The sequence below is a fragment of the Myxine glutinosa genome, chromosome 2, assembly GCF_964187855.1.
Source record: "Myxine glutinosa chromosome 2, kmMyxGlut1.1, whole genome shotgun sequence".
In the NCBI taxonomy this organism is placed as follows: domain Eukaryota; kingdom Metazoa; phylum Chordata; class Myxini; order Myxiniformes; family Myxinidae; genus Myxine; species Myxine glutinosa.
Genome location: NC_136262.1, coordinates 62,476,724 through 62,503,302, shown reverse-complemented (window position 1 = coordinate 62,503,302; position 26,579 = coordinate 62,476,724). Strand labels below are relative to the sequence as shown.

The 26,579-nt window shown below is 46.7% G+C and overlaps 1 protein-coding gene across 2 annotated transcripts in view; it reads right to left on the bottom strand.

The window, feature by feature from the left end:
- Positions 1-26,579, bottom strand: part of TMEM244 (transmembrane protein 244) — a 147,897-nt gene that overhangs the window by 62,643 nt on the left and 58,675 nt on the right. Inside the window, exon 2 of one of the 2 annotated variants that reach the window (XM_078773378.1) lies at positions 18,652-18,737. In XM_078773378.1, the coding sequence (XP_078629504.1) occupies positions 18,652-18,737 (86 nt within the window). Of the gene's footprint in view, positions 1-9,183; positions 9,347-18,651; positions 18,738-26,579 lie in introns of those variants that run through there. The other variant, XM_078773377.1, reaches the window with a different exon arrangement.

The window sequence follows — 26,579 nt, the reverse complement described above, 5'->3', positions numbered from 1 at the left end:
GCCCCAATCTCGGCCGGCCGGAGCGCGGCAACCACAAGGGGTCGCTGTGTCGGCCCTTCCAACCAGACCGCCTGCTCCGCCTGGTGGAGCTCGGACGCGACCGTTCCGAGCGAGGCCCAGCGTGGATCGCGTACGGCGGTTCTTTCGAAACCGCCGTGGTTCGGATCCCCGCTGGTCCTCGCGGCACGCGAAGCCCGGCATGCACCGAGGGCTCGCTTCGGCTAAACGTCGTCCTAACCGCTAACCCGGTTACCGTCGATGCTTCACCTGCATGCTCACATGCATACGCGACCCCTTTCACCCTCACCGAGCTCGGTGCTCCAACGCCACCCGTACACCCCGCGTACTTCGTTATTGCACGCGTTCTTTCGCTCACAGACTTTGTCACACACCTGACCACCGCACACCTTGACACACACTCGTCGTTCGCACACCTCACCAACACACCTCTTCGCGCCCCCTCCTCGGTCACCTCCTCGGTGACAACCACAGGTGTGCTCTCACTTGCACACCCAATCACGTGCCTCACTACCAATTCCAGTGTGCATTCCCACACACGCTCTACCATTCCAGGTGTGCATCCTTCCATTCCAGGTGTACATCCTCTCTCACCTGCCACAACCAACTCACGCTCCGTGTCACTCTTACTACTTTCACCACCACACTCGGTTGCGCATTCTCCCTTACTCTTGACAGCGCACTTTTTCCTCATGCACCCATCCGTTACACACCTTTCTCGCGCATCCTCTTGTGCACACTCTCCCGTTACACCCTCCGTAATACTCACCACAGGTGTGCATTCTCCCTTACTCTTGACAGCGCACTCTTTCCTCATGCACCCGTCCGTTGCACACCTTTCTCGCGCATCCTCTTGCGCACACTCTCCCGTTACACCCTCCGTAATACTCACCACAGGTGTGCATTCTCCCTTACTCTTGACAGCGCACTCTTTCCTCATGCACCCGTCCGTTACACACCTTTCTCGCGCATCCTCTTGCACACACTCTCCCATTATACCCTCCGTAACACTCACCACAGGTGTGCACTCTCTCATTACATCCTCTGTAACACTCCCCACTCCACGCTTCCATATGCCCCCCCCCCGCACACGCGCTACGACCAACTCACTCTCGACGGCACACTCACTCCTCGGCACGCACTTTTTCCTCACACACCCCAGAGTCGGACATTCTCGCAACCCTCCTCTCTCGTACTCCGTACCTGTCGCACACTTCACCAGCGGCCTCTCACGAACACCCGGGTCCACACCAACCCCCAAGCCGACTGAAGCTCCCCTCACATCATATACATTTCCGAATATATCGCCACTCACCTTGGCACCTCGTCTCCGCACCTCCTCTGCCACCTGCAAACTCTTTATCTGGTTAGCAAGCACACCATCACGATTTGAGCACCGACCTTGTACATAATTGCATCACTTCCTCCTTTATCTCCCTCTTAGTTTCCCTCCGTCTCTTCTTAATTTCACTCACCCCCTCTTCCACATCCTCTAACTTTTGCTTCACCTCTTTTATTTCCCGGTGCGTCTCCTCAATTTCGTCCTCTAACGCCACCTTGACCGTTTCTATGTGCAGCCTCACCTCCCGGTCCTTTGTCTCCATTACTTCTGTCACCTCGTCCAACCTCGTTGTCAGTCCCTCACGTACCATCTGACATTCCCTCTTCGTCGCTATCAAGTCGTCTTTTAGTTCTTTTTGTGTCGCTTTTAACCCCCCGATTATTGCAGTGTTCTTTTCCACTTGGTCCACGAGTTCCTTTTGTCCCACTGTCAGCTGTTCTACTCCCCTCGTCAGACCCTCTATGCCCCCCTGTAACCTAGCCGTATTATTCCTCACCTCTTTCTCCATATGCTTCTCACCTCGCTTTACCTCCTCGCGTACCCCCGAGACCTCCTCGCTTACACCTCGTCGTATTTCCTCCTTCATCTCCTCCATCTCTTTAGTAGATGCCGCCCTCATCTGTTCCAATTCATCCCTCTGAGCATCCAAGTTAGCGTCTAACCCAATTTTCACCTCCTCTATCTGGTTCCCCATCTGTTTGATTTCCCGGGCGGATTGCTTCCCTATTTCCCACAATTTGTCTTCCATCCTATTTTCTAGCCCCGTTAACCCATTCTTTACCTCTTTTATCCCGTTGTCTAACCCCTCAAATTTATTGTCCAACCCCTTAAAATTATTGTCTAACCCCTCAAATTTGCTGTCTATCTTCCCAATTTGGGCCCTGGTACCCCTCGCTTCGTCCCTCATTCTGTTTTCCAATCCTACATTCCCCATATGGATGATTGCCTGTATTTGCGCCATGAGGCCCTGCATGTCAAAGCCCGCTGGTAGCGCGGGCTCGGCTACCGCGCGCTCGTACGAGGCGCCATTTTGCGCCTGTCCAACCACGTGCGCGAGGGCGCCATTTTGTGCGCCTGATACTCCCTCAACCACCTCCTCATTGCTCTCCTCCATTTCCTTCCTCTGGTCCTGGGTTACCCCTAACCCCTCTTCTAGTTCCCCCACCGGCATCCCTTCGCCTTGACTAGCCATGGCGCGATTTCAAATTTCGGATTTTTCTAAAACAAAACAAAACAATTTCGGCCGCTCGTAATTTTGAGCGCGTTAAGCGCGCTTCGGGTCCAATCTCGCTCCCGACACCAATTGTTACGGCCAATAGTACAATTGGTGTCCCAAAATTTGGGCTACATAAATTTAGTCCCAGGTTCGAATCCCAACTCCTGACTACCAATTGTTACGGGACCGCGGCGAGGACGTTGTTTGCCGAGCGGATGGCTGCCGCGCCCGAACAGTTACCCCGACTAACCCGATTCCTGAACGTTGGCTGAATCGCGCCACAGATATTCAATGGGGAAAAGACTAAAACGAAGGATGTAAAGAAGAAAGAAAGACAAAGGGTAAGGAATACAAATATAATTTATTTACTATTTCCACAATTGAAAGAAACCAAGGAAGAAGGAAGGATAAGAAAATAAAATACAGAAGAGGAAAGGTGACACAGTGAAATTCTAGCTTAGCTATTACAGTCTTAATTAACCCAGGGACAGAACAAACAAAGACGGACTCACACGAATGGGGAATGGAGGCAGGAACGATTGGCTGGACCGGGAGGAAGGTTCAGCTCGGACCACAAGCTGGAAGGCTTGGCAGGGCGCACAGCAAGCCGGGCCTCGTCAGGCTGGGAGCGAGCAGGGTGACGTCGTGCACTTCTCTCAAGGCTTCCCCCGCGCTCTTGTGTTAAAGGCTTCCTTCTCGCTTCTCTTCCCTCCTTGCGCACTTCTGGTAAAACGGCCTCCGCGCGCGTTCTTTATAACGCCGCGGGCAAATCAAGCCGCCGGCCTCTAGAACACGCCCATCGGTGAGCTCGCCTCGGCCCTGATTGGTCGGCACGGCCCTCTGGCTCCACCCTTGATGACGATGGGCGGGCACGCCCAGGATTCGGCAGCTCCTCCCCCTTCTTCTCCGAGCCTACCTCGTGGCGAATGGAGTCGCGGAGGGAACAGTTGGCAATTGCGGCTTTGGGAATGGGAATGAACGAGGATCTATCTATTTGAATTCGGTGCAATGGAGTGTCAATTAATGGAAGACAAGGCCTTACCCTACTACACAGAATAAGGAAATAACTGTCAACAAGGGGGAAATCTATGATTGGCTAACGTGAGTGCTTATGAAATAACTACGGAACGACCTTTGACCTTTATACACAGACTGGAGGCAGGAGGGTCCAGAATAAAACAATAAAAAAAACACAATCCTCATATCCACAACAATATGTATTTTATGGCGGCCATTTTGAAAATCCAAAATGGTGGCCATGCAGGTGTCTGTGCAAATGCCAACATTGATTTTCGGATTCTCCATGCTCTGATGATTCCAAAAATGTACAGGTTTGCTAATCTCCCAAAAGTTTGAACGAAATTATATTTGTTACCATAGTGAACCTGACTCTTCATCACTGTCCTGAGTGTCATTTTCGCAAAGGTGTCTATGCAAATGCAAACATTAATTTTTGGATTCCTCATGCTCTGAGTATTCCAGAAATGTATAGTTTTGCTAATCTACCAAAATTTTGAACGAAATTATATTTGTTAACATAGTGAACCTGACTAATACATGAACTCAAAAGCACACGGCTTGGACCCAGAAACATGAAGGCTGAGGAGAAAACCGAAATTAAATAATACTAAAGCTTGACATTAAAACCCTTGAAGCCACATAATACTTTGTTCCATAGATGCCCGACATATTTATGCACTGAATTATAATGAAAGAATACCTTGTTGCCTCTTTATGCTGGGCTCTAAAGACGAGTTGCCGTGCTTAGATTATACGGCCATTCTCCCGTTCAAAGACGTGTGGGGAATGAATAAAAGGCGTTCGGACTACTTTCGAACATGGTCTAAAATCTTAATAATCAAACACGTACATTACAAAGTATTCCAATGCATAACTCTGGGCTTGACAAACTCATATTGTGGTAACAAAGTGTTCAACCTAAAGTATATTGATACAAATCAGGGGTAATAGACAGCATTATTTCCTGCAGGGGTATGTACACAAAGTTGCGATGTTGCGATGCGGTCCTCACCAAGAATGCCGTACTGCGTGACCGGAAATGCGTCAGAATCAATCAAGATATCAGTTGATTAAATTTAACATTACCAGTTGCAGTACAACGAAAATGAAAATATATCATATAACTAGCCGAAAGCACCCGGCGTTGCCCGGTTTCTTTTTGAATGAATTTACTACTATAATTCAGCTTTTACTCGTGGCCGTAAAAGATTGACTACTATAATCCAGCTCAGCTTTTAATTGCAAAATGGGCCCGGCCCGGCTAAAGCGGCCTTGACTGGCCTCGCCACCTAGCCTACAACCTTCCCGGGGCCCGTCCCTACATTTTTTGTTCTTTTTGAATGAATTTACTTCTATAATTCAGCTTTTACTCGCGGCCGGAGAAGATTGACTACTATAATTCAGCTCAGCTTTTAATTGCGAAATGGGCCCAGCCTGGCCGAGGTGGGTCTCGACCGGCCTCGCCACCTAGCCTATAACCTTCCTGGGGCCCGTCCCGACATTTTTTGTATTTGAGGTTTCCTCCTATCTTTCACCGTTCAGGAGATTAGCGCATGCAGACAAACAATCAAACAAACAAACAAACAAAAACTTTCTTTTATATATATATAGAAGATAGATGAGGCTACATTTGACAACCACCAACGGCAAATATAATTATACGATGTTGTCATTTACAGTTACACTTTGCTTTCTGCTAATAGTCTAGGCAAGAAATTCAAAAATGTGCTTATTTAAGCTGCATGAGGCATTTTTGAGGAAAAGCAAACAAATAGGTTTTTCTGAAAGGGATTTTCGTGCTGAATATGAATATCTTGTTTGTGTTTCCCAAAATTGCCTAATTAGGTCATTAATTAAGGTCAAAGGTCAATAATTGCAAAATTCAAGTTTTCACAGAAATTATTTTATTTTTAATATCCAATACAGTGGCGAAAAAGTTTATCGAGTATCTATCATATTAAGCCATATATCGTATGTCAAAGATTTGAATTTAATGGAAAATGTGAGAAGTTCGCTGTTCATGGGAAGAATTGTGGTACATGTGATAGGGACATGTGATATGTTCACATGTGATATGTTCGTGAGATGTGATATCACAACAAATGATATCATGTGATATCACATGAGATGTGATATCACAAGAACGTGAGATGATATATCATCTCGTGAGATGTGATATCACAAGAACATGTGATATGTTCGCTGTTCAGTAAAGCTGTTCAGTAAATGTGAGTGAGTGAGGGAACAGTAACTGTGAGTTCTGAACTGTGAGTTGTGGGAACTGAACTGTGAGTTCAGTAAATGTTCAGTAATGTGATGATATATCATCTCGTGAGATGTGATATCACAAGAACATGTGATATGTTCACTGTTCAATAAAGCTGTTCAGTAAATGTCAGGCACCAGAATCAATGCCACCATCCAGTGATGCTGCATATCACCATATACAGCGTGCAAATTACCAGAGCTTCATATGGAGAGAAGCGTGCAATCCCAACCCAGTAATTCCTTCCCCAATGGACTCTGCTGGATGGAAGCTGGCTGATGGTCTTCTCTCACCGGTGCTCACATCTTTACCCCATATCCCAAAAGCATGCAAGGGCATTGTACAGTGTGGCTGTACCAAGGGTTGCACCAGTGATAGGTGTTCGTGCAAGAAATGGGATTTGAAGTGCACGGACGCATGCAAATGCAGTGACTCGGAGACTGTAACATGCAAAAACAAGACTAAATAACGCCAATGCTAGGATATTGCCACAATACGGTTATTTGACACTTCATCAGTGTTGGTTTAAGGGGGTGAAATATAAATGTAAAAAATATATATAAAAAAGGTGACATATTCCTTTCTAATATATTGTTAGATATATTGTTGTCATATATAGAGAGGAAACCAAAATCAGTTTTGGTGGTCTACGTTGGAAAAGAGACAAATCCATTCGACCAAAATTGAACTGTTATCGAGATATTGGCAATTGAACCGTTATTGAGATATTGGCGATAGAATCAAGAATTCCTATCATATTTTTCATTTAATTTGAATATTCGGCACATAATATGACGTTTAATTTGAATGATATGTAGAAAATTCTTGTAAATTCATCTAGGGGACGTCAAATAGGACCTTACGAAAATTTCATAAAAATTCGCATTTTGTACTAATTAACCCTTGACCCTAATTGGTGGCTAATTATGCAAATTTCGCAAAACAAACAACAAAGTCTCATTCCCCTGAACCTAGGCAATGATGCTATGCCATATATTCTTTTCACTGGTGCATTTTGACATGAAACATCAAAGGGAAATCGACTGACATGGCACTCCGTAGAAAGGTCAACCGTTACGGAGATATTCTCCATAGAAGTGAAAATTTCTTTCACATTTTCCATTAAATTCAAATCTTTGACATGCAATGTATGGCTTAATATGATAGATATTGGAATATCTTTTTTTACCACTGTATTGAATATTAAAAATAAAACAATTTCTGTGAAAACCTGAATTTTGCACTTATTGCCCTATGACCTTAATTAATGACCTAATTAGGCAATTCTGGGAAACACAAACAAGATATTCATATTCAGCACAAAATTCCCTTTAAGAAAAACCTATTTGTTTGCTTTTCCTCAAAAATGCCTCATGCAATCACATTTGCTGGAAATTGAACCAGTCTATAAGATATCACCCTTGTAGTTTTGAGACAAAGTTCACATTTTTGGCTAAAATACATATCTCGAAATTTACTACTGAGTTAAGCACCTTTTTGAAACTGAGTTAAGCACCTGAGGTTACTGAGGTTACTGAGTTAAGCACCTTTTTGAAAATGAAAATTCCTCGGGATCCCCTGTCTATATCGTGAATGACACCCCACTGGTACACAACAAATCATTTTGATCACAATCAAAGGAGATAAAACGCACTAATGCGTCATATTCCGACCGTAATACGCAGTATTACAAATACATGATGGTAATTGAATGGGGAACAAAATGCCGCCTGAAAATCACGTGACACAGATTGGCCAATGACGTTGTGAAGTGGCGTTTGTTGTAAGCCAACAAGCGCCACCTGGTGGTATCCAGTATTACACGTTATCTTTTTTCAGCCGAGTACCTTTATAAAGAATGTTCAATTAAAATGTGAGTATGTCTATGAAGTATGTACTACTGGAATGTGAGTACATCAATAAAGGATGTACTATTACGAATGTACGTACGTCTATAAAGTACTAGCTGAGGTACCCGGCTTCGCCCGGGTTGAATAAGAATAAGACAAATATATGATGAAAAGAACATGTATATTTTAGAGCAATATCACAGTACATTTCCTACATGACGTTTTGTCTCGCGCCTGATTTCGCATCGCTCCAGGTTCTTCACCTCGCTTCAACCATTTTCACAACCATCCAGACGTTAATCTGGTGTGTGTGTGTAACGTGGATTTTGAGTGGGAATTTGCGGTTCGTCGATTGGGAGCCGTTGAACGTCCATACCCGAAGGTGTGATTTCCCAGCTGCCTCTTGAGGACACTTTTGCCTATCTTTGGCAGTGTGACTGTCAACCGAGCGGGATTCTGGTCTCGATACAACATCGTTCTGACGATCGCTTCAACATCACCCGTCCCACAATACCCAACCCGTCCCACAGTACCCGAGCCGTCCCACAATACCCGACCCGTCCCACAGTACCCGACCCGTCCCACAGTACCCGACCCGTCCCACAATACCCGACCCGTCCCACAACACCCGACCCGTCCCACAACATCCGACCCGTCCCACAACACCCGACCCGTCCCACAACACCCGACCCGTCCCACAACACCCGACCAGTCCCACAACACCCGACCCGTCCCACAGTACCCGACCCGTCCCACAGTACCCGACCCGTCCCACAGTACCCGACCCGTCCCACAGTACCCGACCCGTCCCACAGTACCCGACCCGTCCCACAGTACCCGACCCGTCCCACAGTACCCGACCCGTCCCACAGTACCCGACCCGTCCCACAGTACCCGACCCGTCCCACAGTACCCGACCCGTCCCACAGTACCCGACCCGTCCCACAACACCCGACCCGTCCCACAACACCCGACCCGTCCCACAGTACCCGACCCGTCCCACAATACCCGACCAGTCCCACAACATCCGACCCGTCCCCACAACACCCGACCCGTCCCACAGTACCCGACCCGTCCCACAGTACCCGACCCGTCCCACAGTACCCGACCCGTCCCACAGTACCCGACCCGTCCCACAGTACCCGACCCGTCCCACAGTACCCGACCCGTCCCACAGTACCCGACCCGTCCCACAGTACCCGACCCGTCCCACAACACCCGACCCGTCCCACAACACCCGACCCGTCCCACAACACCCGACCCGTCCCACAACACCCGACCCGTCCCACAACACCCGACCCGTCCCACAACACCCGACCCGTCCCACAACGATTGAAATGGCAGACTTTGCAGCACCGAGTCAGCTCTGACTGGAGCTAAAAAGCTTTGGACTCTCACAATCGGCAAAGCCAGAGGAGCCCAGGGCCTGGAAGCAGGATGAGGGGAGGTCGGAGGGTACGTTAGTCATTACCGTGTCTGGGAGAGAAGGACTTGCACGGATATGGGTTTGGGAGATTGTGGCTTGGGTCAGATTCCCAGAAGGAATTCGTAGCAATGCCGTTAACCACGATGCCGTTAACCACGATGCCGTCCATGGGCATTTCCACTGTGAACACCAACGTGCATTTCCTGGGTTTCACATGTGCTCCTGTAGCGCCGCACTCTTCCGCATTTGGGGAAGGTCGAGATTAAATCGACCGTCGTTGGTTAACCAAAAAAATATTTCCAACAGTTGAAATAATTATTGTTTCCAACAGTTGGAATTTAATGAAATTTGAATTCGAATAAAATCTCAACTTAAAAAAAAAACGTTTATTCGTTCTTGGCGCGAAAAAATGGCGCGCATTTTGTCATTATGTGCGACTTTACGTCACTCCTACGGACGTGAAAACATGTTTTCCTTAAAAATATATTTAAAATAAATAAAATAGTACATAAATTAACAATAAAAGAAGCTAAAAAACAATTTAAAATACAATAAAAAGCACATTAAAAATATATTAAAATGTACGTACAGTATACTGTACGTACGCGCAACCGCTGCTTCGCATTCACAACAGAGGCGACGTACAGTATTCCTTTACTGTGTCTGTGTTAGCCATGAGTCCGAAGTAGGATAATGCTAGTGTTTCCAAGCGTAATGTGGTTACGATGGACGATAAGGTAAATCTGATTAAAAGGTACTAGGGCATGCCCGTACTATATATATGCCCGTACTATATATATATCTAAAATTATATCCCCCCCCCCTCTATTTACATGAAATGGTTTGGTCCATTCGCAACGACCACAGAACCCCCCCCCCCCCCCCTCTATTTACATGAAATGGTTTGGTCCATTCGCAACGCCAAAGCGAACGGCGAACGGCTAAATCGCCATAGCTCGGTAACTACTTGTCCGATTAATTTCAAACCTTGAAAAGGCACATCCTCGGGTCCCCAGCAATATACCTGGCAAGTTTCAAGTATATCGGACCGGTAGTTGTCGAGAAACAGCGGTCACAGACAAACATACACACATACACACATACACACATACACACATACACACAGAGATTAATGGAATTATAGATAGACTAGGGCATTGCCCGTACTATATCTATATCTAAAATTATATCCCCCCCCTCTATTTACATGAAATGGTTTGGTCCAAAGCGAACGGCTTCCGGAGTTTGGTAAAGAAATCGCCATCGCGTGCACAAACGCGCAGGAAAGCGAATGAATCGCAAATTCGTTTTTATTAGTTTTAAAACATAGTTTAACGCCAACATAGCGCCAACATAGTTTGCAAACGTGAAATAAATGAATACGCTCTCAAATGTGCCGTCCGAGGCAGCGTGTGTTCGGCACGTTCGGCACACGCGATAACTCGCTGCTCGCTGATTGGTTGAATCGTTTTTTGGACATAGCTCGGTAAGTACTTGTCCGATTAATATGAAACCTTGAAAAGGCACATCCTCGGGTCCCCAGCAATATACCTGGCAAGTTAAAAGTATATCGGACCCGTGGTTGTCGAGAAACAGCGGTCACAGACAAACAAACGTACAAACGTACAAACGTACAAACAGAGATTACTGGAATTATAGATAGACTAGGGCATTGCCCGTACTATATCTATATCTAAAATTATATCCCCCCCCTCTATTTACATGAAATGGTTTGGTCCAAAGCGAACGGCTTGCGAGTACGGTGACAATCCCCCCCCCCCCCCCTCTATTTACATGCAATGGTTTGGTCCAAAGCGAACGGCTTCCGGAGTTTGGTAAAGAAATCGCCATCGCGTGCACAAACGCGCAGGAAAGCGAATGAATCGCAAATTCGGTTTTATTAGTTTTAAAACATAGTTTAACGCCAACATAGCGCCAACATAGTTTTCCAACGTGAAATAAATGAATACGCTCTCAAATGTGCCATCCGAGGCAGAGTGTGTCCTCCACGTTCGGCACACGCGATCGTTCGCTGCTCTCTGATTGGTTGAATCGTTTTTTGGACATAGCTCGGTAAGTAATTGTCCGATTAATATGAAACCTTGAAAAGGCACATCCTCGGGTCCCCAGCAATATACCTGGCAAGTTAAAAGTATATCGGACCCGTGGTTGTCGAGAAACAGCGGTCACAGACAAACAGACGTACAGACGTACAGACGTACAAACGTACAAACGTACAGAGATTACTGGAATTATAGATAGATGGAAAAGGTGGAAAAGTGTCGGTGACAGCGCATAGACCTCATCGCGAATCGGAACCGCAATGCATCATGGGATCGGAAAGGGGCAAATCCGCCGCCACAAACTGCACCATGGAATTGCAGCTGGCGCGGTTTTTTAAACCATTGATATTAAAATAAAAAGTCGCCTATAACCACCGGGATTTTATGCTGATTCCGAATCTGTGTCTAAAGCTTTTCTCCGATGTGTAGTTCTTGAGTTATAAGCGGACATCAAGACAGACAGACAGACACTCCTTTATATAGAGAGATTGCTATGAGGAAGGTGGGGTTTTTTTCTATAAACTACGTACTATTAGAATGTACATACGTTTATAAAGTACGTAATATTTAAATCAGGTACTTACTAAATACGTACTATTAGAAGTTTTTGTGTCGTCATCCACATAGTATGTACGATTGCAATATGAATCTATACAATAAAACCGAAAAGGTCGGTTTGTATGCTGTATGAACATAACCTACATCATCGATGCGACGATGCATCCTCTACACATCACACAAAACAAGTCCTGGCGAGGGTCTGCAATCTCTGATTGCTCTTTCGAGTTGGTTTTGTGACTGAAAAAAACTAATTAAAAAAACCAAAAATGCATTTGTGCTTTTGAACTGATTTTAAGCCATTGCTGCTTTTGTTATTCACTTTGTTGTATGTTTGAAAAATGGATGCTATTATTATTAAAATGAGCTTCTTTGAGCAAAATGCCATAGGCTAGCTTCTGGGAAGTTATTCACATTCATGTAAAAAAAATTCCCCCACCTTCTCCCTTCCCCACTCTCCCATCATAACCTCCATCTGCAACATCTCTGGATCCACCGCTGACCAACACATTGGATTCAACTGGAGAGAACATGGAGGTGCAACAATTACGCAAGTCGAGGAAATGTTTAACAGTGGGAAAAATCGCCATATGTCCATTAAAAAGGCATAGTATTGTGACCAACCAAATTGCATATCTTGCTGCTCACATATCCAGGTAGTGATTGGATGTTTCAGGTTTCAGAATGATAATTCACCATCCACAAGGATGGTGCAGTGCAGGTATAAGATGGGATTGTGGAACATGACGTGGAATCACAAATCTTCCTTACTTAACCACAAGAGTGAACAGAAACCAAGCTGAATAGTCATCCTTGGAATGCATCTGAAAGGCATTAGGAACTGCACAAAACTGCCTTCCATTTTGATTGAACTGTTACTAACCCTTTTGTATGAATGATATTATCCAGCAAATAAATCTTTGACTGAGGTTCAATTAATTGTGGCTAAGCAGCTGACTCGGTGACTCTTGTGGATTAGCACAGAATTTTGGGATTAGACGAAGATACCAGAACACAATGGCCCACTCTTTTCAAAAGGTATTGTGGAATCTTTAACATCCACAAACCTCTCGACTTCCAGAGTGCACTATTTTATTCTTCAATATTTTCAACAGGCAGTGATTTTGATTTTTTTTTTACACATCATTATTAACTATCATTATTGTCTCCCCCCCATACCATTCCTCTCCAATTCTCCCTCCCCCCTCCTCCTCCTCAAAGTTGCCTCCTCCCCACTTCATCTCCCGTCGATCTCATACCTCCACCTCCACCAACCTTCTACTTTCCTCTGCCCCCCCTCAAACAACCCCTCACTGTGCCTCATCCCTTCACCATCAAACCTTTCGTTCTCCTCATCCTTCCCTTTCTTGTAACTCTTCTGTAATCTCTGACACATCTCCAAGCTGAATGAACTGCTCTCCCTACCTCCCCCTCTCATCCTTCATCTTACCCTACCCCTCCCCTCCCCTGTCCTGTACCCGATGCTCCCCCTCTCTCTTCATTAACGGTATGGGGCCTTCGCTCAAACCTGACTGATCTCTCCATTCAGGTTGCTTCTGACAATCCACACTTGATCTGCCTAACAGAAACTTTCCTCCTTCAAGATGTCTCTGATTCCTTAATATCTCTTCCTGGTTACTCCCTCCTCCGTTATGATAGACCTGAGCCTCGTCCTGGTGGTGGGGTGGCTATCTTTATCAAAAACTCTCTTCCTCACTCTCCTTGCACTGCCCTCTCTCCACCGCACCCCCAGCAGTACCTCTGGCTACGGCTTCCTCTCCGCTCCCACCTTTTGTTCATATGTGTTCTGTACCGTCCTCCAAACAGTGATGACTCCATTTACATTTCACTGTCTGACAACATGGACCAACTTCTATCCACCCATCCCAACTCTCTCTTCCTCATATGTGGCGACTTCAACTGTCATCATGCCAGCTGGCTGGGTGTGGGTTCATCTCTCACCAGCCATGGCACCTCAGCAAAGGACTTCTGCGACTCACTGGGATTGACACAATCTGTCAATTTCCCGACCCGGATCTCAGCCAATGGTGTATCTTCTCTTCTAGACTTGGTTATGACAAACTTCCCTGCTAATGTCTGCTGCTCTTCTTCTGCTCCAATCGGTTCTTCTGATCATGTGCTTGTTAAAGTGGACATCTCTCTGGCCATTCTCAGAGAGCCTCCTCAGCGTTGACGAGTCTGGAATTTCACTCAGGCCAACTGGCACGGTCTTCAAGCAGCCATCAATCGTCTGGACTGGTCTCCCATCTCCACTGCCTCTGACATCAATTCTTCCTGGGAATTCTTCCAAAGCAAACCGCTCTCTCTCATGCACAGATTTATCCCATCTCGTCTTCAGTTGTCTTCCCCTTCCTCCCGTCCATGGTACACTGAATCGTGTGGTGAGGCAGTTGCCCTGAAACATCTTGCCTTTGCCTCTTGGAAGGCTAATCCAACTGAAGGCAATCTCAGTTCCTTCCACCAAGCTCGGAACAAGTGTGTGTCTACCCTCAGGAGTGCCAGGAAGCACTATCTCTCCACACTCAAGAATGAACTTTCAAACCTGTCTCCTTCCTCCAAATCCTGGTGGCGTCTGGTCAAATCCGTTTCTGGTGTTTGTTCCCCCTCCATCCCCTCCCGTACCTCAAATGGCTACACAGTTGACACCGCACGTGACAAAGCCGAATGCCTCAACTCTGTGTTTGCCCCATCTCTCTCTGTTCCCACCTTACCCAGTCGAACCCAACTGCTCCTGGACTCTGTGTCCTTCTCTCCTGACAAGGTGGAGGAGTTTTTGTCAAACCTCGACTCTGATTCTGCAACTGAACCAGACGGCATCAGCCCACGGGTCCTAAAATCCTGCTCTTCCGCTCTATCTCACCCACTCTTTCTGATATTTTCACCCTCTCTTTTGCTCAAGGTCATCTGCCAGCATCCTGGAAATCAGCAAACATTACCGCTTTACACAAAAAGGTGCAAAAAATAGATCCTTGCAACTACAGACCAATCAGCCTGCTCCCAATTATCAGCAAAGTCATGGAATCCATCATTGCTTCGGATATCAAATCCTTCCTCTTCTCCAATGGCTTGATCTCTGATCATCAATTTGGATTCAGACCAGGTCATTCTACTCTGGACATGCTGCTTCTGCTGTCTCAACAATGGATGGAGGTCCTCAATGCCAAACAGGAAATCAGAGCTGTCTCCCTTGACATATCACGTGCCTTCGATACGGTCTGGCACCCAGCTCTGCTCACCAAACTCTCCTCCTATGGTATCCATGGAAATCTTCATGCATGGCTTGCGGACTTCCTCTCTGGTCGTAGTCAACGTGTGGCCCTGAATGGATTTCTCTCATCTCCCCTTCCTGTTCAGGCTGGAGTTCCCCAAGGCAGTGTTCTGGGCCCTGTGCTTTTTCTGGTCTTTATCAATGATCTCTCCGTTGGTTGGATGTCAATGAAAGCTAGTCTGTTGGGAGCCGTTGGTGAGGTATGTGGATGGACAAAAGGACCACCGAGGCACTCGGAAACATGGTGGTGGGATGATGAAGTTGGAAAGAGGATTGACGAGAAGAGGAAGACGTTCAAGGAGTGGCAGAAGGCGAAGGGTAGGGAGCAGAAACAGCAGAGCATGAAAGTTATAAGGCAGCCAGGAAGGCTGCAAAGAAAGAGGTAGCAAAGGCGCAGGAGGCATGTAGGAAAATGTTCGGAGAACGCTTGGATTCGGAAGAGGGTCAGAGAGCGGTATTCAGGATTGCAAAGCAGATAGCGAAAGAGAGGTGTGATGTGATGGGGGTGAGCTGCTTGAAGGATGAAGTGGGACAAATCGTTGTCGACCCAGATGGAATTAAAGGAAGATGGAAAAGATATATGGAAATGCTGTTGAATACAGAGAATGAATGGGATGGCAACATAGAGAGTAACCCAGTTTTAGGACCGGCAGAGAAGATAACTGAGAAGGAAGTTGAGGAAGCGATAAAAGCAATGAAGGGTAGAAAAGCGGGAGGGCCGACGGGAGTTGTGGGAGATATGTTGAAGGCAGCAGGAAGTTGGGGTGTGAAGAGAATGACAGAGATCTGTAATCTGGTGGTGAAAGAAGGCCGCATTCCAGTGGATTGGGAACTGAGTACCCTCGTCCCTCTATACAAGGGGAAAGGTGATCCTCTGGAGTATGGCTCGTACCGAGCGATAAAGTTATTGGAGCATGGAATGAAGGTATTGGAAAGGGTGTTGGAGAGGAGGATAAGGAAGAAAGTGAAGATCGACGAAATGCAGTTTGGATTTATGCCAGGAAGAGGAACGACAGACGCGCTTTTCATTGTGAGGCAGTTGCAGGAGAAGTACATGGAGACGAGGAAGAAGTTGTTTCTTGGGTTTGTTGATCTGGAGAAAGCATTCGATCGGGTTCCACGCAAAGTATTGACATGGGCATTGAGGAAGTTAGGAGTGGAGGAATGGTTGATCAGAGTAGTGATGGCAATGTACAAAAGAGCGCGCACAGCTGTAAGGACGAAGGATGGGAACAGTAGTGAGTTTGAGGTGAAGGTGGGAGTGCATCAGGGGTCGGTACTAAGTCCACTACTATTTGTAACTGTGATGGAGGTGCTGGCTCAGAACGTAAAGGAGGGTTTACCGTGGGAGTTGTTGTATGCAGATGATCTGGTGTTGATTGCGGAAAGTATGGATGGACTGAAGGAAAAGATGAACACGTGGAAGGAATGTATGGAGACAAAAGGTCTGAAGGTGAATATCGGAAAGACGAAGGTGATGGCAAGTGGTAAAGCATGTGGTGAGGTGGAAAGAACTGGGAAGTGGCCCTGTGCTGTGTGTAGGAAGGGTGTCGGAGTGAACTCCATCCAGTGTACAATGTGCGCTGAGTGGGTTCATCAAAAATGTAGTGGTCTGAGAGGGTCATTAACCAGTGTGGCAGCTACATTCAAATGTAAGGTGTGCACAGAGGGAGCTGCAGATGGAGGAAATGTTGAGTTGGATCTTGGAGACGGTGTGAAGCTGGAAGGTGTGAAAACATTTTGCTACCTCGGAGACATGCTGAATGGAGAAGGTGGATCAGACTCGGCAACGGTTGCTCGAGTGAGATGTGCATGGAAGAAGTTTCGGGAATTGAGTGGCGTGCTGATGATGAGGGGAGTGTCGTTGAAGCTGAAGGGAAAGGTGTATGCTGCATGTGTGAGAAGTGTTATGATTTATGGGAGCGAGACATGGGTAATGAACGTAGAGCAGCAACGAAGGTTGGAAAGGGTGGAAATGCGAATGGTTCGACGGATGTGCGGAATATCGTTGAGAGAGAGGAAGACAAATGATGAATTGCGAAAGATGATGGGAATAGAGCCTGTGATTGATGCTGTGAAGAGGAACAGGTTGAGATGGTTTGGTCATGTGTTGAGGAAGGATGAAAGTGACTGGTTGAGAAGAGTGATGGAAATGAATGTAGAAGGAAGTAGAAGACGGGGAAGACCGAGAAAGACTTGGCTAAAGATGGTGGAAGAAGAAATGCGGGCAAGGGGGTTAACAAGGAGAGATGCAGAAAATAGGGCAAAATGGAGAAGATTGTCATGGGGACCGCAAGGCTAACCCCCGCTCTAGCAGGGAAAATGGCCTTTTAAAATGCATGTTGTGTTGTTGTTGTATCAATGATCTCTCCGACTCTCTGGAAAATCCTCTCTATCTCTTTGCTGATGACTCCACTCTCTGCCGCTCCATTCCTCTTCCCTCAGATCAGCAGTCTGCAGCCTCCTCACTCTCTGAAGACCTGGACAAAATCACAGACTGGTCAAACAAGTGAAACATGTCTTTCAATCCTGACAAATCTCACACTCTTACTATGTCTCTCCGAAAAGATCGACTGGACAACCCTCCCATCTACTTTCTCAACAATCCTCTCCAAGAAGTTCTGTCGCTCAAGCTTTTGGGTCTCACGATCTGCCATGATCTTTCTTGGGAAAACCACATTTCCAAGATGGCCTCCAAAGCCAGTCGCCGACTGGGCATCCTCCGTTGTGCGAAGTCCTTCCTAGGCACACCTGAGCTTCTCACCACATACAAGGCTTTCATCCGCAGCTCAATGGAATACTGTTCTCCCTTATGGGCCGGTGCTCCTGCCTCACACCTAGCTCGGCTTCACGCTGTTGAAACCAAAGCTTTCAGAATCATTGGAATCTCCCGCGATGAAGCTAACTCCGAGGGCCTTTCACTCACTCATGCCGGCAGGTTGGTGGTCTTTCTGTCTTCTACCGACTCCTCTCCCACGTTGCTCCCCCAGCTCTCTCTGTGCTTTGTCCCCCAAATATTCCTACAGGTCGCACAAGATCTGCCAGCAACCCTCTGATGGTTAAACTGCCGAAATCTCGGCTCTCTGCTCACCTTCACTCTTTCATTCCTCTTTTCTCCCGCCTCTGTAACAAACTCCCACACTCCCTTCAATCCCACTCCTCCCTCCAGGTCTTTAAAACAGCTGTTCACCACCATCTCTTATCATCCCCCATCCAAAACCTTGATCTTTTCTACCCCCGCTAATTCACCCCAGATCCACCTTGTTTGAAATTCCAATTTCTTTCCTGGAAGTCCTGGCAGTGTCCATATATTTTATACCTCTCCCACCCCCACCCCCCTTCCCATGCCTCCCCCCCCCCCCCCCAAAGCCCTCTCCCTCCCACAGTTCTCTCGATGTCCCTGCTCTCAAATGTTGTGTTTGTGTCCTTCCCCCTCTCTCCCCATCTTGTCTGCCGCTCCCCATGTTATATGTTTTATGTGTCGGTTTGTCTTTCTGTGTGATTAATGTTAGCTCTTTCACGAGCCTCGATCTTGTATACAAAAAACAAACAAAAAAAACTACATTAGAATGAACAAGTGATGTTTTATTAACTACATCTTACCTGAAAATCCCAAAACAAATACTTGAAGCCATGTAGTAAACTGCATAGAAGATGATGAGGCACATGCTTAAGTTGAAGATAACGATCTGAAAAAGTCACGCAAGTAACAAAGTTAACGCTGGCAAATAATGATCTGTTTTTTTCAACTTGTACAGCAATCATCTTACAACAATGATCATGTTTTTATGACCTGAAGTTAATGGGATCTGTAGAATCATACTCCATAGGATATCATATCATGGAATATCATAAGGGAAGGGGTTCTTTTTCTTCTTCCTATGCAGTACATGGCTGTGGGTAGCATAATTCCCTGGGGGGGAATTATTGGACTTACCTATTCATAAGCCTGGTGTTGGCTTAGCGGTTAGGGTGCCAGCTTGGGATCCTAGGATCCTGGGTTCGAATCCCGGTCGATTGCTGAATTAATGCCAGGGGGGTTGACTCAGCCTGTCATCCTTCTGAGGTCGGCAAATTGAGTACCAGTTCACTGGTAATTCCCTGTGTCGCAAGAGGCGACTAACAGGGTTGGTGGCCATAAAACATTGCTTCAAAAAGGGGACCAAGGTGCCCCGAAAATGGCCAACCCCTGCTCTGCAGGGAAAAATGGCCTCTAAAGGTGGTTCCTAATGATATTCATGTTGATGAAATGCCCTCTCACTCGGTAGGTTATAGCAGGATTTTGTAATTTGGCCATGGTGCCGGTGATAGCTCGACTAATTCTTGCAAAGGGCACGTCGGCTCTTTAACATCCACCAACTACTGCTATAGCAAACAGGACGCCCAGTTTAATGTCCATCTGTGTGACATTGCTCACATTAATCCCTCATCCTGCCTGAGAAACACGAGGTTGATAGTTTATACCTGTGCCAAGATTCAAATTCAAGCTCGGCAGCTCTAAGGTGAGTGTTCATACTGCTTGGCTATTCTTGCCAGCCAGGGAAGGGCTACCCTTGTGAAAATGATTCATTTAAAGAACTATATTTGTGATGCATGTATACGATATCCTATATGGAGCCAATTACAGCTGGCTTATTAAGAGTATTGATCAAGTTTGTTGGTCGGTCTTTGTACTGCCACTGATCGATCAATCAATCAAAACATTGATCGATCAAATCAAATCATTGAGATCTCGCGAGATCACGGCGAGGTCACGTCTTTTCGAAGCTGCTCCATGCGCTCACGCTTTCGAAGCTAAGTGATATTTCTCAATTGTGTTTTTGTCGAGACTGTATCTATCTTTCGGTGTATGTACCTATAGCGTATCTTTTGGAAAATTTTCGGTGCTAATTTTTCGTACATGTATACACAATCGTCGGTTAATGGTATCGAGTATTCTGCGGCCTAGTACTCGTAGGCTTAGACTACCGTACCGTCTCCGACCTTGTGGTTTGTTTTTCTCTCAGCGATTCGTCGAATGCGCTGAAATTATTTTCGTTCTCTGTTTCGTACCAGTCGTTCACCCCGTACCTCCCTCCTTGTTTAATATCTGTACTCACAAAAAAAAAAAAAAAAAAACCCCCCAAAAAAAACATTTCCTTCCCAGGTCTTATTCGTTTATTTGTTGTTCTTTTTGTTCGTTCGTTCTTCGGTCGCGATCACGCGGTTAGAAATGTATAATCTCTCCCCTAAACAACTATTTTCTCTCATATATTATAACACCCTTTTCTTCTTTTCCTACAAAAGGATGCTTTCGTCTTGCTCACCAAATCTATTCATTCCAAAAAATATATATAATACCATCTCTTACAGTTCCTCCTTTCTACATTCCCTAAACTATCCAGAACTCCATCCCTCCTCCAGTGTCCTCAAACGTATTTTTGACTCGAAGGTCTCAAACTCATTTTGCAAAAAATGTTCGTTTCCCATGAATCGTACACTTTTCAAAATCCAATCTCACCCCTCCCCTCCAAATCCTCCCCATCACCCATCCCTTTCAAATCTCCCCCCTTGCCCCTTCCCTCCCCTCCCTCCTAAACTCCTCCCACACCCCTCCCCTCCGAGACTCTCCCTCGCTCCTCCCCTCCTAGACTCCCCTCTCACCCCTCCTCCTCAAAGCATCCTCCCTGCTTCTTCCTCCTTCCAACTTTCACCTTCATCTCCCCAAACCTTCTGCCTTGCTCTTCCCCCTCCTCAAATAACACCTCACTGTGCCTCACCCAATCTCCATCAAACCTTTTGTCTGCCCCATTCTTCCCTTTCTCCAAGCTATTCTGAAATCTCTGACACACCTTCAACAGCTCTCCCTACCTCTTCCTCCTCTTCCACATCTTACCCTACCCCTCCCCCCCCCTGTTCTGGACCCGATGCTCCCCCTTCCTCTTCATTAACGGTATGGACCTCAAACATCCGGGGCCTTCGCTCAAACTTGACTGACCTCTCCATACAGGTTGCTTCTGACAAACCAGATGTGATCTGCTTAACAGAAACTTTCCTCCTTCATGATGTCTCTGATGCCTTGGTATCTCTCCCAGGTTACTCCCTCCTCCGGTATGATAGACCTGAGCCTCGTCCTGGAGGTGGGGTTGCTATCTTTATAAAAAACTCTCTTCCTCACTCGCCCTCCACTGCCCTCTCTCCACCTCACCCCCAGGAATACCTTTGGCTACGGCTTCCCCTTCGCTCCCACCTTTTGTTCATATGTGTGTTGTACCGTCCACCAATCAGCGATGACTCCATCTACATCTCACTGTCTGATAATATGGACCAACTTCTATCTACCCATCCCAACTCTCTCTTCCTCATATGTGGTGATTTCAATTGTCACCATGCCAGTTGGCTGGGTGTGGGTACCTCTCTCACCAGCCATGGCTCTTCAGCAAAGGACTTCTGCGACTCACTGGGACTGACACAATCTGTCAATTTCCCGACCCGGATCTCAGTCAACGGAGCATCTTCTCTTCTGGATTTGGTTATGACAAACTTCCCTGAAAATGTCTGCTGCTCTTCTTCTGCTCCAATCGGCTCATCTGATCATGTGCTTGTCAAAGTGGACATCTCTCTGACCATTCTCAGAGAGCCTCCTCAGCGTCGACGAGTCTGGCATTTCACTCAGGCCAACTGGCACGGTCTTCAAGCAGCCATCAATCATCTGGACTGGTCTCCCATCTCTACCGCCTCTGACATCAACTCATCCTGGGAATTCTTTCAAAGTAAATTGCTCTCTCTCATGCACAGATTTATACCATCTCGTCTTCAGTTGTCATACCCTTCCTCCCGTCCATGGTACACGGAATCTTGTGGTGAGGCTGTTGCCCTGAAACAACTTGCTTTCGTCTCCTGGAAAGCAAATCCAACGGAAGGAAATCTCATTTCCTTTCACAAAGCCCGAAACAAGTGTGTGTCCACCCTCAGGAGAGCCAGGAAACAATATCTCACCATTCTCAAGACCGAACTCTCTTATCTGTCTCCCTCTTCCAAACCCTGGTGGCGTCTGGTCAAATCTGTTTCTGGTGTTTGTTCCCCCTCCATCCCCTCCCTCACCTCAAACGGCTTAACGGCTGACTCCGCACGTGAAAAAGCTGAATGCCTCAACTCTGTGTTTGCCTCTAAATCTTGTGTCCCAAACCCATCCCTCTCTGTACCCACTGTACCCAGTCGTACCCAGCTGCTCCTGGACTCTGTGTCCTTTCCTCATGACAAGGTGGAAAAGTTTCTGTCAACCCTCGACTCTGATTCTGCAACTGGTCCTGACGGCATCAGCCCACGGGTCCTAAAATCATGTTCTTCTGCTCTTTCACTCCCTCTTTCTGTTCTCTTCACCCTCTCTTTTGCTCAAGGTCATCTGCCATCTGCTTGGAAATCAGCCAACATCACCGCTTTGCACAAAAAAGGTGCAAAAACAGATCCCAGCAACTACAGACCAATCAGCCTTCTCCCAATTATCAGCAAAGTCATGGAATCCATCATTGCTTCAGATATGAAATCTTTCCTCTTCTCCAATGGCTTGATCTCTGATCATCAATTTGGTTTCAGACCTGGTCACTCTACTCTGGACATGCTGCTTCTGCTTTCTCAACAATGGATGGAGGTCCTCAACACCAAACAGGAAATTAGAGCTGTCTCCCTTGACATTTCACGTGCCTTCGATACGGTCTGGCACCCTGCTCTACTCTCCAAACTCTCCTCCTTTGGTATCCATGGAAATCTCCACGCACGGCTGGCGGACTTCCTCTCTGGTCGTAGTCAACGTGTGGCCCTGAATGGGTTTCTCTCATCTCCTCTTCCTGTTCAGGCTGGAGTTCCCCAAGGTAGTGTTCTGGGCCCTGTGCTTTTTCTGGTCTTCATCAATGATCTCTCTGACTCTCTTGAAAATCCTCTCTATCTCTTTGCTGACGACTCTACTCTCTATCGCTCCATTCCTCATCCCTCAGATCGGCAGTCTGCAGCCTCCTCACTCTCTGCAGACCTTGACAAAATCACAGACTGGTCAAACAAGTGGAACATGTCTTTCAATCCTGACAAATCTCACACTCTTACAATGTCTCTCCGAAAGGACCGACTGGACAACCCTCCCAGCTACTTTCTCAACAATCCTCTCCAAGAAGTTCTGTCGCTCAAGCTTTTGGGTCTCACTATCTGCCATGATCTTTCTTGGGAAAACCACATTTCCAAGCTGGCCTCCAAAGCCAGTCGCCGACTGGGCATCCTCCGTCGTGCGAAGTCCTTCCTTGGCACACCTGAGCTCCTCACCACATACAAGGCTTTCATCCGCAGCTCAATGGAATACTGTTCCCCCCTCTGGGCTGGTGCTCCTGCCTCACACCTTGCTCGGCTTCACGCTGTTGAAGCCAAAGCTTTCAGAATCATTGGAATCTCCTGCGATGTAGTCAACGCCGAGGGCCTTTCACTCACTCACCGCAGGCAGGTTGGTGGTCTTTCTGTCTTCTACCGACTCCTCTCCGGCCTTGCTCCCCCAGCTCTCTCTGTGCTCTGTCCCCCCAATATTCCTTCAGGTCGCACAAGATCTGCCTGCAACCCTCTTATGGTTAAACTGCCAAAGTCTAGGCTCTCTGCTCACCTTCACTCTTTCATTCCCCTTTTCTCCCGCCTCTGGAACAAACTCCCCCACTCCCTTCAATCCCACTCCTCCCTCCAGGTCTTTAAAACAGCTGTTCACCACCATCTCTTATCGTCCCCCATCGAAAACCTTGATCTTTTCTACCCCCGGTAATTCACCCCAGAGTCCTTGCAGTGTTCATATGTTTTAATCCTCTCCCACCTCCCCCCAAGTCCTCCCGATGTCCCTGCTCTCAAATGTTGTGTTTGTGTCCTTCCCCCTCTTCCCCCTCTCTTTTGTGTCCTTCCCCCTCTCTCCCCATCTTGTCTGCCGCTCCCCTTGTTTTTTGTGTTTTGTGTGTCGGTTTGTCTTTTTGTGTGATTAATGTTAGCTCTTTCACGAGCCTCGATCTTGTATACAACAAAAACAAAAAAACAAAAAAAAAAAACACAACATTTATTTCCTTCAAGAAAAGCAACAGGTATAATGAAGACATTTAAATAGCTGAAGGAGGCTGAATCTCCAAAAGCAAGCTTGCTTGTAGGGGAACGCCCTTACACATACAGATAAAAAAAAATTATGAAATTACATCAAACTACATAACATACACTACATGACCAAAATTATGTGGACACTCCTTCTAATTAGTGGATTTGGCTGTTTCAGCCACACCCATTGCTAACAGGTATATCTAAGCAAAATTGCCTTCCATCAGTGGCTTGCCAGTGGGGAGGGTGACTGTAACACCTAAAAACAACAGGTCTGCAATCTCTATAGACAAACATTGGCAGTAGAATGGGTCTACTGAAGAACTCAGTGACTTTCAGCGTGGCACCGTCATATGATGCCACCTTTCCAACAAGTCAGTTTGTCAAATTTCTGCCCTGCTGGAGCTGCCCAATCAACTGTAAGTGCTGTTATTGTGAAGTGGAAACGTCTGGGAGCAACAACAGCTCAGCCGCGAAGTGGTAGGCCACACAAGCTCACAGAACAGGACTGCCGAGTGCTGAAGCGCTTAGCGTGTAAAAATCGTCTGTCCTCGGTTGCAACACTAACTACCGAGTTCCAAACTGCCTCTGGAAGCAACGTCAGCACAATAACTGTTCGACGGGAGCTTCATGAAATGGGTTTCCATGGCCGAGCAGCCGCACACGAGCCAAAGATCACCATGCGCAATGCCAAGCATCAGCTGGAGTGGTGTAAAGCTCGCCGCCATTGGACTCTAGAACAGTGGAAACTCTGGAGTGATGAATCACGCCTCACCATCTGGCAGTCCAAAGGACGAATCTGGGTTTGGCGGATGCCAGGAGAACGCTACCTGCCCAGATGCATATTGCCAACTGTAAAGTTTGGTGGAGGAGGAATAATGGTCTGGAGCTGTTTTTCATGGTTCGGGCTTGGCCCCTTAGTTCCAGTGAAAAGAAATCTTAATGCTACAGCATACAATGACATTCTAGACGATTGTGTGCTTCCAACTTTGTGGCAACAGTTTGGGGAAGGCCTTTTCCTGTTTCAGCATGACAATGCCCCCATGCACAAAGACCTGACCTCAACCATACAGAAATGGTTTGTTGAGATCGGTGTGGAAGAACTTGACTGGCCTGCACAGAGACCTGACCTCAACCCCATCGAACACCTTTGGGATGAATTGGAATGCCGACTGCGAGCCAGGCCTAATCGCCCAACATCAGTGCCCGAACTCACTAATGCTCTTGTGGCTGCATGTGGCTGCATTAAAACCATTAGGTACCTTTGCATCACCTGATGCCCGTTTTGATCAAGTGCACATTGATTAGTCGGTCCTCTTCCACCATCTGGTGGTAAAACATATCTACTCGAGTGCGTTGATCATTACCCTGCGCTCGCGAAGCGAAAAGCGGGGTTAAGCAATCGGTGCGTACATGTGCCGTATGTCTGCCGTGTGCCGTGTGCCGTACGTGTGCCGTATTTGCATGGAAGCAAATCCCCGCAGCAATGTTCCAACATCTAGTGGAAAGCCTTCCCAGAAGAGTGGAGGCTGTTATAGCAGCAAAGGGACCAACTCCATATTAATGCCCATGGTTTTGGAATGAGATGTTCGATGTTCTGGTGTCCGCATACTTTTGGTCATATAGTGTATATAAATAAACCATGGTATAGATGGAAAAAAAAAATCATGAGCAAACAATTTCACAGGATGAATGAGTGGATCAGTAGATCAATAAAATCAATGGAAAGCACCACTGTGAGAAATTCAATGGACAAAGATTCAATAGCAGTAACATGTAACCCAGCGCTACCTGCTGCATGGTCAGGTTGTCGGCGAGTAAACTGACTTCCATCAGTGGCTTGCCAGTGGGGAGGGTGGCTGTGACACCTAAAAACAACAGGTCTGACAAACAACGATTGAGCTCCCTTTGGGAGCCAATGGCCATTTCAGTAAGGTGATTGAGTCTCTTTAAAAAAAAAAAAACACCCATGTGGTTGGACCGGTTCGTAGCAGGAAGGGCATCTGACAGTAAAAACAAAGGTCCAACACGAACATGAATCCAGTGGTTTCAGAAGGACTAGGGCGTCCCCTTTAAGCAACGCACGGCAGCGACCCCCAGATGTTGTGAGAAGTGGGAAAGGGGTAGTGTCCAGCTGTGGCTGCGGATAAAGTGGCATGTTGTGAAAAATAAGAGCCTCAGAGTTGGAACATGGGATGTTGGTACAATGACAAGCAAGGGGAGATAGTTGCTGGACACCATGATGAGTAGAAAAGTTGATATATTGTGTGTACCGTAGATGAAATGGAATAGGAAGAGTACAAAATAACGAGAAGGCTACAAATTGTATTACTGAGGAGAACAGACAATTAAATGGAGTTGGAGTCATATTCATGGAGGAGTGGAAAGGGAAAGTTGTGGAAGTGAGGAGAATTGGTGATAGGTCGCTACTCCATCCACTTCCT